The sequence below is a fragment of the Lepus europaeus genome, chromosome 23, assembly GCF_033115175.1.
Source record: "Lepus europaeus isolate LE1 chromosome 23, mLepTim1.pri, whole genome shotgun sequence".
Taxonomy (NCBI): domain Eukaryota; kingdom Metazoa; phylum Chordata; class Mammalia; order Lagomorpha; family Leporidae; genus Lepus; species Lepus europaeus.
Genome location: NC_084849.1, coordinates 19,687,350 through 19,698,406, shown reverse-complemented (window position 1 = coordinate 19,698,406; position 11,057 = coordinate 19,687,350). Strand labels below are relative to the sequence as shown.

The following is an 11,057-nucleotide window of genomic DNA, read 5'->3' as shown; positions in this document are numbered from 1 at the left end:
GCAAATCTTAAAGTTGAATCTTAAAGCTGTGACGCATTGTCTACTAATCCTGATGGCAGACTTGTGCGGTAGAAATCACTGTACCCGGCTTTAAGTGCTTATTTCCTCTACCAGCATGGCAGGATGGCAGCGAGAGGGACAGAGAGAGATACACGTACAGAGAGAGATCTTTCATCCGCCCATCCACTTCCCAAATGTCCGCAACAGCCAGGGCTGGGCCAGGAGTTCAGAACGCCACCCAGGTCTCGCACATGGGTGGCAGGGACCCAAGCACTTGAACCATCCTCTGTTGCCTCCTGGAGTGCACATCAGAAAGGAGCTGGGAGGGAAGTGCCGGCAGGACTAGAGCCCCGGCGCTCCGTTAAGGGATGCGGGCATCCCGAACACTACTCTCGTTCTGTAGTTGACAAAAACGAGGCTCCGAGAGCTTCCTTGGCCTGCCCAAGGTCACGCGGGCCCCAATGACAGCACTAAGACTCCAACCATGATCCTGGGCACTAGCAGGCTCAGGCTCTTAAAAATTTCACATGAAAGGCCGGCGCCGTGGCTCAACAGGCTAATCCTCCACCTTGCGGCGCCGGCACACCGGGTTCTAGTCCCGGTCGGGGCACCGATCCTGTCCCGGTTGCCCCTCTTCCAGGCCAGCTCTCTGCTGTGGCCAGGGAGTGCAGTGGAGGATGGCCCAAGTGCTTGGGCCCTGCACCCGCATGGGAGACCAGGATAAGCCCCTGGCTCCTGCCATCGGAGCAGCGCGGTGCGCCGGCCGCAGCGCGCTACCGCGGTGGCCATTGGAGGGTGAACCAACGGCAAAAGGAAGACCTTTCTCTCTGTCTCTCTCTCTACTGTCCACTCTGCCTGTCAAAAAAAAAAAATTTCACATGAAAAACCCATGCGGCACCAGACCTCCACACACACATAGAGGAGCCATCGGCTGTGGTTTGGACAGGGAGTTCCCCAGGGCTTCAAGTCGAAAGCTTGGTCCTTGGTGTGGCGATGTCAGGAGGTGGTGGTCTTTAAGAAGCAGGGCCTGGCAGGAGGTAATTCAGTTACTGGGGGCATTGCCCTTGGAAGGGATTCACTAGTCCTGGAAGCCTGGGTAGCGCCTGTGAGAGTGGGCTGTTACAGAAAGAATGAGACCGACTCTAAGTCCCTGACTCACGTCTCTCCATGGGGGCTTTCTCTGTCTTGCGCTGGCTCCCCCAGGATGCCGGGCACCAATGCTGGGCTGCAGTCGCCAGGCCCTCACCAGGGCACAGCAGGTACTGCAGCCATGCTTTTACATCTGCTTCATACATCACCCAGCGTCAGGGAGTTTGTTGTAGCAACAGAAAATGGACTAAGACATCATCTTAAGCCACATTGAACTCCCCGCCCGCCCCTGCCAAAAAATAAAAAAAAAAGTGGACTGGAAGAGACACTTACCTATGTAGTTCATGATAAACCCCTGACCCTTTCCAAAGATGAGGCCGGCAGGGTCTGAGTGGAACTGGATGGTCAGGTCTGGCGTGGACGAGTACAGCTTTTGCGGGCCGCTGTTCCCAAGGTACTGGCCCAAGATGTGGGGCATGGCCTCGCCACCGTCATAGATGGTCAAGATGTCGCTGTTACTCAGGTTCAGGCTTGGAGGTGGGGAGGAGGGTGGAGAAAAGAGGAGAACGTCACGCAGAGCCAAGTAAGGGCCCTGCGTAATCCTTTGGTTTTTGCTTTTCAGGGGACACACAGTTTCTCAGGATCCCTGGGGAGTCGTGCCCAGCTCAGGAGGTGGGGGCGCTGGAGGCCTTCATGCTGCTCCTTCCTGCCAACCCAGCACACAGATTTTGGTAAATGCTTGGGTGTTGGACGACTCATGCACGAAATGGCCCTCACTGCAGTCAGATGCTTGCAGGGTAAGAAGCATCCCCCATGGAGGCTGGCACTGTGGCATAGCAGGTAGAGCCTCCACCTGCAGTGCCGGCATCCTGTATGGGCACCGGTTTGAGACCCGGCTGCTCCACTTCCGATCCAGCTCTCTGCTATGGCTTGGGAAAGCAGTGAAAGATGGCCCAGGTCCTTGGGCCCCTGCACCCACGTAGGAGACCTGGAGGAAGCTCCTGGCTCCTGCCTTCGGATCGGCACAGCTCCGGCCGTTGGGGCCAACTGGGAAGTGAATCAGCCGATGGAAGACCATTTTCTGTCTCTGCCTCTCCTCTCTCTGTGTTACTCTGACTTTCAAATAAATAAATGAATTTTTTTTAAAAAGCATTCCCCAGTGGCCCTGTCCTCAACACCTGTTTCCTGGGTGATAACCAGAGTTGGGCTTAACTGTCAGATGTGACATGAGTTTGTCATTCTGCTTTGATGCAGAACATGCTGGTGGCTTGCAGATTGTAACTCCCTTAGGTGATGGGTCTTTCCACTCAGCAGGCAGCAAATCCCTCAAGAACCAGGATGTCCAGGATGGGGGTGCCTGGCTCATGAGCTTTGCCCAAACCTGCTGTCACTACTCAGACCATGCAAGGCTGACACGTTTCAAAGACCCACGTGCAGGAGTCTGCCTTGACCACCGTGGGCAGGGAATAACCAACCCCCTACACACGTCCATCGGCTGTAGAAGCTTGTACCATCCTAGGGGTTCTGGATAAAATCAATCTCTGATTCAAAGACTGTCAGACGATTCAATTCTCATCATCACCACCATCATCATCCTCTATTCCTTTCCATCTTCTCCCGCTCTCTCCTACATCACCTCCTCTGGTCTCCCTCTCTCTAACACTTTCTGAGTACCTCCTATGTACCAGGCACTGTGCTGGGCCCAGAGGAGTCCCAGGGTGGTCGTGATAGACTTAGACTCATAGGTCAGGGGTTGATCAAAGTGAGGGCATCCAATTCAGACAGAGGGCACCATGGAGGACTCCCTGGAGGAGGTGATGGCTACTCTGAAGCCTCAAGAAAGCATGGGGGATTTCAAGGAGGTAAACAGGATTGGAGGAGAAGCCAAAACATGAGGCAGACAGACAAAGGGACCAAGGTCGTGGTTCCTGTGGTGGTCACTGCATCTGTGGTACAGACCATGAAGGACTTAGAGAACCAGGCTTAGGTGTGTGGGCATAATCTCGCCGGGGATGTGGAGACACTTTTTTTTTTCTTTTTAAAGATTTACTTATTTAATTGAAAGGTAGAGTTATAGGGAGAGGGAGAGGGAGAAGGAGAGAGAGAAAGAGAGAGAGAGAGAGAGAGAGAGAGAGAGAGAGAGAGAGAGAAAGAGAGAGAATCTTCCATCTGTTGATTCACTCCCCAAATGGCCACAACAGCCAGGGCTGAACCAGGCTGAAGCCAGGAACCTGGAAGTCCCTCTGGGTTTCCTACATGGGTGCAGGGGCCCAAGCACTTGGGCCATCCTCCACTGCTTTCCCAGGCCATTAGCAGGGAGCTGGGTTGGAAGTGGCGCAGCCGGGACTTGACCTGGTACTCCATGGGATGGCAGCACTGCAGGTGGGGGCTTTACCTGCTGCACCACAGTGCTGGCCCCCTCTGGAGGGTTTTAAAAGGGAGCAGCATGGCCGAGCACCCCACTGCCACCTGAGAGACGCCCTAGGAAACGGCTCTGATGCAAGTTCCTGGAACCGCTGCAGACTGACTGCAGCCTTCACCTAGGACAGCCTCATCCAACACCCAGCAGTGGCATTTGCTGTTTGTCTGGGCCGGCTGGGAGCGGGGAGGTGTGGGGAGGCGCAGGGAGAAGCGGGGCCCGCTGTCCACGCTGGTGTTTCAAGGGGTCGGCGCCAAGCGACAGAGCACGGGGGGCCCTGCCATCACCATACTTCGGCAGGGTGGCAACTATGCTCTATATATCCAAGACCTCGCCCTCATGTGAAGTTGCCCCAAAGAGTGGCACAGGGGGACTTTAACTTCCTCCCCGCAATGCCCCATCAGTTTCCCCTGCACCACCACCCAAACAGCCTCTCCTCAGAGAAGCCGCTCTCTGGGTTTGCACAAGACAAGATCCTGGCCCCTCTTTCCTTCTGGTTTCCAACCATTCTGAAGTCCTTAAACACATACTATAACAAACCTCCAGATTTTCCCCCTTCCTTTGTACACAGTAGGTATTCAATAAATGCTTTGGTGCCAAAGAGCCTGCTGGAGAGTCTCTTTGACAGCAGAATTAGTGGGGCTGATGTCAGCTCCTGACCTATGGTAGGAAAGAACCTCTTTAGCTTTAAGTACCATGAAAGCATTGATCACTGTGGAAAGTGCTGGGTTAGCCTAGTGTGGGACATGGGGGATGGTGGAGATTTATTCCTTAGGCTGCCTTCTCAGCCGATCTGCTGGCTACAAAGGGTTCCAGACAGCGTGCCGCTTGGCTTTGCTCTGTCATTCTTGTCAATGATCTGAATGCAGTCACAGCAGCTTCAAGGGTTCAAGCCCCTTTCATCTGAAAACCCTGCCAAGGCTCTCTGTTCTCTCTAAGGGAGGAGGGAGCAGCATGCTGGCCTGGGAACCAGGAAGCCCCGGTTTCACTCTCGGCTTTGCCACTTTCATGGAGAGCATGCAGCTTTCCCTCAAGTTCCTTGTCTGTGGATCAAGCTCAGTATGTCTCATCTGCGGCACGGACTTTGGGAACGAGGTAAGGGATGCAGAATTCCTGGGCTCACTGCTAGCACCTGAGCAAGTTTGAGTTGCTTGGGTGTTATATTGTTCTGCTTCAGGTTCCTTAAGGGAATCATCCTCATCACTGCCTTCGTCACCATTGCCACCACCACCACCATCATCACCACAATCACCATTAACACCATCACCACCAACATTACCATCACCATCATCATCACTACCATTACCATCATCATCACCACCATCACCAACACCATGAACATCATCATCACCATCACCACCATCACCATCACCACCACCACCATCACACTGTCCCCCTTCCTTTGTACACAGTAGGTGTACAAAGTAGGTGTACCATCACCACCATCACCATCACCACCATCACCAACACCATGAACATCACCGCCATCATAACCATACCATCACCATCACAAACATTACTGTTGTCATCACTATCACCACCATCACCATCACCACCATCATCACCACCATCACCATTGCCATCACCATCATCATCATCACCAACACCATGAACATCACTGCCATCACCATCACCATCACCACCATCACCATCACCCTCATCATCAACCCCATCACTATTACCACTGTCAACACCATCATCATCCTTTTCTCTCTTTAGATTGCTGGTGATGCCAAATGACATCAAATGACTTATGCCAGTGGTTCTCAATCCACTCAGGAGACATCTGGCAATGTCTGCAGACCTGTTTGTCCCAAAGATGGGTAGCACTAGGGAATTAGTGGCCAGGGTTGTGCACAAGAGAACCACCCCCTCCCCCCAACCAACAATGATCTATCCCAAAGAGCACTAAGTTTGAGAAACTCTGACTTATGTAAATGTACATTGTAGACTGTGTGAGAAACTGTAGCAACTTCTCCTAGTCCAGAATTTTAGCATAGGTCTCCTTTGCTAAGAACATGACAATAGGCCGGCGTCGCGGCTCACTAGGCTAATCCTCCGCCTTGTGGCGCCGGCACACCGGGTTCTAGTCCCGGTCGCTCCTCTTCCAGGCCAGCTCTCTGCTGTGGCCCGGGAAGGCAGTGGAGGATGGCCCAAGTGCTTGGGCCCTGCACCCGCATGGGAGGCCAGGAGAAGCACCTGGCTCCTGCCATCGGATCAGCGCGGTGCGCCGGCCACAGCACGCCTACCGCGGTGGCCATTGGAGGGTGAACCAACGGCAAAAGGAAGACCTTTCTCTCTGTCTCTCTCTCACTGTCCACTCTGCCTGTCAAAAGTTAAAAAAAAAAAAAAAAGAACATGACAATCGGTGCTGAGCACGGCTGCTTTCTAAAGGGAGACACTTGGCTGTTGACTGAGATCGGGCTTTCGAGAAGCAGAGCCTGAGCAACTGTGTGAGTATCTGTGGGACGTTGGCTCGTCTGGGAGGATACCCCAGGTCAGTATCCCAGGGTTGGTGGGGAAGTGAGACAGGAGTAAGGGGAGGAGCCACTGCACGGTGCATGGATGAGCAGGTGCCACTGTCTGCACTGAGCTCCGTCTTGTAGGAACTCCGAGATGGTGCAGAACACTTTTGGGGGAGAGAGAGCTGAGGATTTCTCCTCCAACTCCCATCTCTCCTCGGCCGAGGGCTGCTTCCAGATGTTCTGAATCCCCAGCACCTCTGCCCTGCCCTTGTGGCTCCGGGAAAAGCCTTCCACTGCAGAGGTGGCAATCACAGGGAGCACACAGTGGCCTATGCCAGGGCCATCATATGCCACCTTTGAATGTAGCACTTCCGGTTGGAGCCTGTCTTCCATCTCTGGCTTATGTAAGAGAATTCAAAAATGCCACTGGTTCACTGAAGAGGCTGGCAGGGAAGAGTGCCTTGAGCAGGGGCTGTCACTGTGAGGGAGGTACCAGGGTACCGGGGAGGCACGAAGATGCATCACTTTAAATTCATGCCTGAGAGGAGACTTCAAGAGGACTCTTAGGGACTTGGCAGGTGTCTTTCTTTTGGGGTACGGTAACAGTGACTGAATTTCATGTTCACCAAGACGAGAGTAGTGAGAAAATCAGACTACCTGCTTGCCTGGGGGCAGAGAAAAGAGAGAAGGGATATTGGGAGGGAGCTGCCAATCACTGATGGGAGTGGGAGTAAGACTTGCATGCTCTGGATCTAGTTGTGCACCTTGCAGTTGGCAGCCAGCTATAGATCTCCTTACGAGGGTCCCATCTGGGCTGGAACCACAGCAAAGCTGAAATTCAGGGGCAGCCAGGTGCAGGAAGCTTGGCCCTCACCCAGTACCACATAAGAGGAAAATATAATCCTTCCGTATCGTCCATAACATAACAGTGCCCCAAGCTAAGCTCCCCTCTCCCTCTCCCGAGAGAGTAAAGCGGTTCCAGATCTCTCCTCACTGCAGAATTCCCACTCCAAGGAGCTCTGCTGAAGGAGGGGTGAAGCTGCAAAATGAATCATGCTTAGAGGTATACGATTATTAGACGGAACCTCACTTATTATGGCCGGAAGTCCTATAAAAATGCAACTGTCAGCCCGAGATGCCAAATAATGGAAAGCGTGTACGAAGGGGCAGTTGGAGAAAGAACGAAGTTACTCTCTTTGGCATCCAAATCTGTCCTTCTAACAGACTGGCTCTAATTAGATGCACAGATGCTGGCCCCAAAGGACGCCCTCTGTCTGCCATGATTTAGAAATGAGCCTGCATCTCGCTAGCTCACCTGGCTAATTGATTGCACTGAGTACACAGGGGTCCCTGGCACTGGGCCGTTCTAAGCAATGGGACACAAATGTGGAGAATTTGCTGCGGGGAGGTTGGCTGTTGAGCGGGCTGATGTCTGCATCGAGAAGTCAGCCAGATCCAGCCCAAGGAGGCGCCGAGACGGCACGGTGGCTCCTTGACTCCACGGAGAAGTGCCAACAGGCAGGTGGGTTTGATGGCGTTGGGGTTGGGTGCAGCAGGATCCCCTGAAGGAGAATTCTGCAGGTTAACAGAGCTTCCCAAGGCCAACCTCTGTTTGCGCCAGCCCCTCTCAGCTGCCGGATCAGAAGCCTTCCACGTGCACCTGTACGTGAGCTTCCATGTGAGTGCTGCTGCCACGTCTCCCTGTGCAGGCCACCGCTTCTCCTTGGTTAGCTTTGCCAGCTTTGCTCAGAGCCCTCTCGTCTTCCACTTGGTCCATTGGCCAACACCTCACTGCCCTCCTAACTCCATTCTTGCCCAGCCCCAATCCCCCCTCCTCTTTGCAGCCAGATAATCCTTCGTGAGCATAGACAGAACTCCATCAACTGGCAGAAGGATGGATAAGCAAACAGCGGTATGTCCATTCAGTGGAGCACCATGCAGTCATATGAAGGAATGAAGCAGGGACACCCGCTACCAAAACACGATTCTAGGTGAAAGAAGCCAGCCACAGAAGGCCACGTATTGGAGGATTTCATTCATAGAAAAATTCCAGAATATTCCATGGAGGCAGAAAGAAACTTGATGATGCCCTGCACCATGTTGGGGCTCTCCAGCTAGAAGGTGGAGAGAGAGGTGTGAGGCAGCTGTCTGATAGAGGTGGGGTTTGTTTTCGGGGCGGTGAATGTGGTTTGGAACCAGATAGAGGAGTTGGTTGTGCAACACTGGGAATGCACGAAACATGTGAATAAATTGTTCAGGTGAAAATGGCTGAAGGGTAAAATACAAATATAAAAAATGTATTTGAGAGAGAGAGAGAGAGAGAATCTGGTGGTTGAATCCCCAGGTGTGTGCAACAGCCAGGGCTAGGCCAGGCTGAAGACAGGAGCCGGGAACTCCACGAGGGTCTCCTTTGTGCCTGGCAGAGACCCAAGTCCGTGAGCCATCCTCTGCTGTCTTCCCGAGTGCATGAACAGGGAGCTGGGTCAGAAGCAGAGCAGCCAGGGTTCGAACCGGTGCTCTGATACGGGATGCAGGCATCGCAGGTGGCAGCTTAACCTCCTGTGCTACAGTGACAACCCCTACAATACAAGCTTTTAATCGGAGTTCCAAGACTTTATGTAACTATCTTTTCACGTTGCTGAAACCTCACCTCTCTCGATTCCTCCCAAGCTGATATTCTGCACTCCAGCCCGCTTCATTCCTGAAATCCAGAGTGGATGCTCTGGCTGACTTCTGGGGCTGCCCGTGTGCTCCTCCTCCTGCCCTGGAGAGTTTCCCCAGCCTTCCCTCTCTGCACCTGTCACTCATGCACTCGGCTCCTTTGTGCCCTATGAGTTTAGGAAGGACTCTGGCTGGGGGTGGCCATGGTTTGCATGCCACCCAAGGTTTCAGGGTTGAGATTTAAATCCCACTGTGAGGTACTAAGAGATTGGACACTGGGACAGACACTTGGCACAGCTGTGAAGACATAGCTAAGGATCCCATACCCAAGAGCCTGAGTTGGAGTCCCAACTCTGCTTCCAATTCCAGCTTCCTGCTAACTTGCTCCCTGGGGGGTAGCAGGTGGCCCTGCCACCCAGCTAGGAAGCCTGGATTGAGTTCCAGATTCCTGGCTTCCACTTGGCCCAGGTCTGGCTGTTGTGGGGACTTGGGGAGTGAACCAGTGGGTGGAAGATCTGTCTCTCTGTTTTTCAAATAAAATGCAAACAAATAAATAAGGAATAGACATGAGGGTGGGAGCTTCATCTGGCCATGGTGCTTAGAGGTGAATTCATTGGTAGTGAGCATGATGGGGGAGTTCCCACGATCGAGTCCTGGTGACTTTCTAAAAAGTCAGAGAGCAGAGCACACACACATACCCACACCCACACCCACACCTTTTCTTTGTCACTCCCCCAGCCTGTGGTCCGGGTCCTGGCTGGCAGAAAACGGATCGAGATGTGTCCTTTGTGTCCTCACCCTTGCTGGAGCTTGGCATCCAGAGCTTCAGTAGTCGGGGGACACATCTGCACCAGACCCAAGTGCATCCTGAGGCCCAGGGATGCCCCTGTCTCTCTCATGGCTGCATCCCCAGCTCTTGGCACCGCGCTCAGTGTGTGTTGGGCCAATCAGGGCTGGCCCAGGGCAGGAGAGTGGGTCTCAGCCTCAGCTCCTGCACGGCATGAACATGACTCTGACCCTGACCTTGACTGGGCTCTTCCCTGCTCCAGCTCCCGGAGAGGCACCTTTCTCACGGGCTGCTTTCAGCACTTACTCCCCAGGGATTCAGCACCTGGAGTCTCCTCTAAATGATTTCTTCTTCCTTTGCTTCCAGGGCTCCCATGGCTCTCCTCTCCCCCTCTCCCATTCTTCTTGGCTATGCAGGTCAGCAGAACCCAGTCAGCCACTACTTGACGCCACTGCATGTCTGATGAGCCCCTCCGAGGGAAGTGCACGGCCCTGTCCAGCTGGGTCCTCACATCCTCACCCTCTGCACCTTGCTATGGACACCTCTTGTGGCCCCTTCTGGTGCCTGAGCATCCTTCTGAGGGCTCGCCATCCCCACCCCCACTTTCGGCTTCCTCTCCAGCTCCTCCCGGTCTCAGGGCAGTGACCCCGGTCATCCCACTGGAAGTCTGGAAATTTGACTCACATTTAACGTTTGAACAGCATCAGTACCACGCACCCAGACAAGCCTGCATTCCACAGGTAAGGAAACTGAGGCCCCACCGGGGGAAGCCACTGCCTGGTGTCTTGGAGGACTCAGTCCTAGGTCTGTTGGTGCTAAAGCATGAGATCAGAGCCACTGTTTTACCTGGTGTCCTGGGCTGGGGCCAAGGGCGGGCACAGGTCGCCTGCCTGGGATTGTGTCCTGCCTCTGTTTCCATTTCAGCTTCATCTAACGCACACCCTGGGAGGCAGCAGGTGTTGGCTCAATCCTTGGGTCCTTGAACCCATGCAGGAAGCTTGGATGGAGTTCCAGGCTCCTATCTCTAGCCTGGCCAAGCCCTGGTTGTTGTAGGGACTTGAGGGAGTGGACCAGCAGATGGGAGATGTCCCTCTGTCTCTCTACCTCTCAAATAAAATTAAATACAAACATTTAAAACACAGAGGTGTGCCTGGTTCAGTGCCATGTCAGAAAGTGTAAATAAAACGTACAAATGAAATCTTTGGGATGAAGTCACCTTACTTTACTGTCCCCCAATCCTGGCACGCTTCGTATTCTTACAAAATCATCACTAAGGTTGAATTTGATTAGACCTGTGATTTCCAGCCTTTTTCCCCCTCCTATCAAGGGAATATTTCTTCTGTCCATGGACTCATTGCTTTTTTTTTTTTTTTTTTGACAGGTAGAGTGGATAGTGAGAGAGAGACAGAGAGAAAGGTCTTCCTTTTTGCCATTGGTTCACCCTCCAATGGCCGCTGTGGCCGGCGCACCACACTGATCCAAAGCCAGGAGCCAGGTGCTTCTCCTGGTCTCCCATGTGGGTGCAGGGCCCAAAGACTTGGGCCATCCTCCACTGACTTCCCAGGCCATAGCAGAGAGCTGGCCTGGAAGAGGGGCAACTGGGATAGAATCTGGCACTCCAACCGGGACTAGAACC

General features: G+C 53.4%; 1 protein-coding gene across 1 annotated transcript in view; it reads right to left on the bottom strand.

The window, feature by feature from the left end:
- SEZ6L (seizure related 6 homolog like) overlaps window positions 1-11,057 on the bottom strand; it is a 188,740-nt gene that overhangs the window by 30,782 nt on the left and 146,901 nt on the right. The window contains exon 10 of the mRNA XM_062182317.1: window positions 1,423-1,619. Coding sequence (XP_062038301.1) covers window positions 1,423-1,619 — 197 coding nt within the window. The remainder of the gene's footprint in view (window positions 1-1,422; window positions 1,620-11,057) is intronic.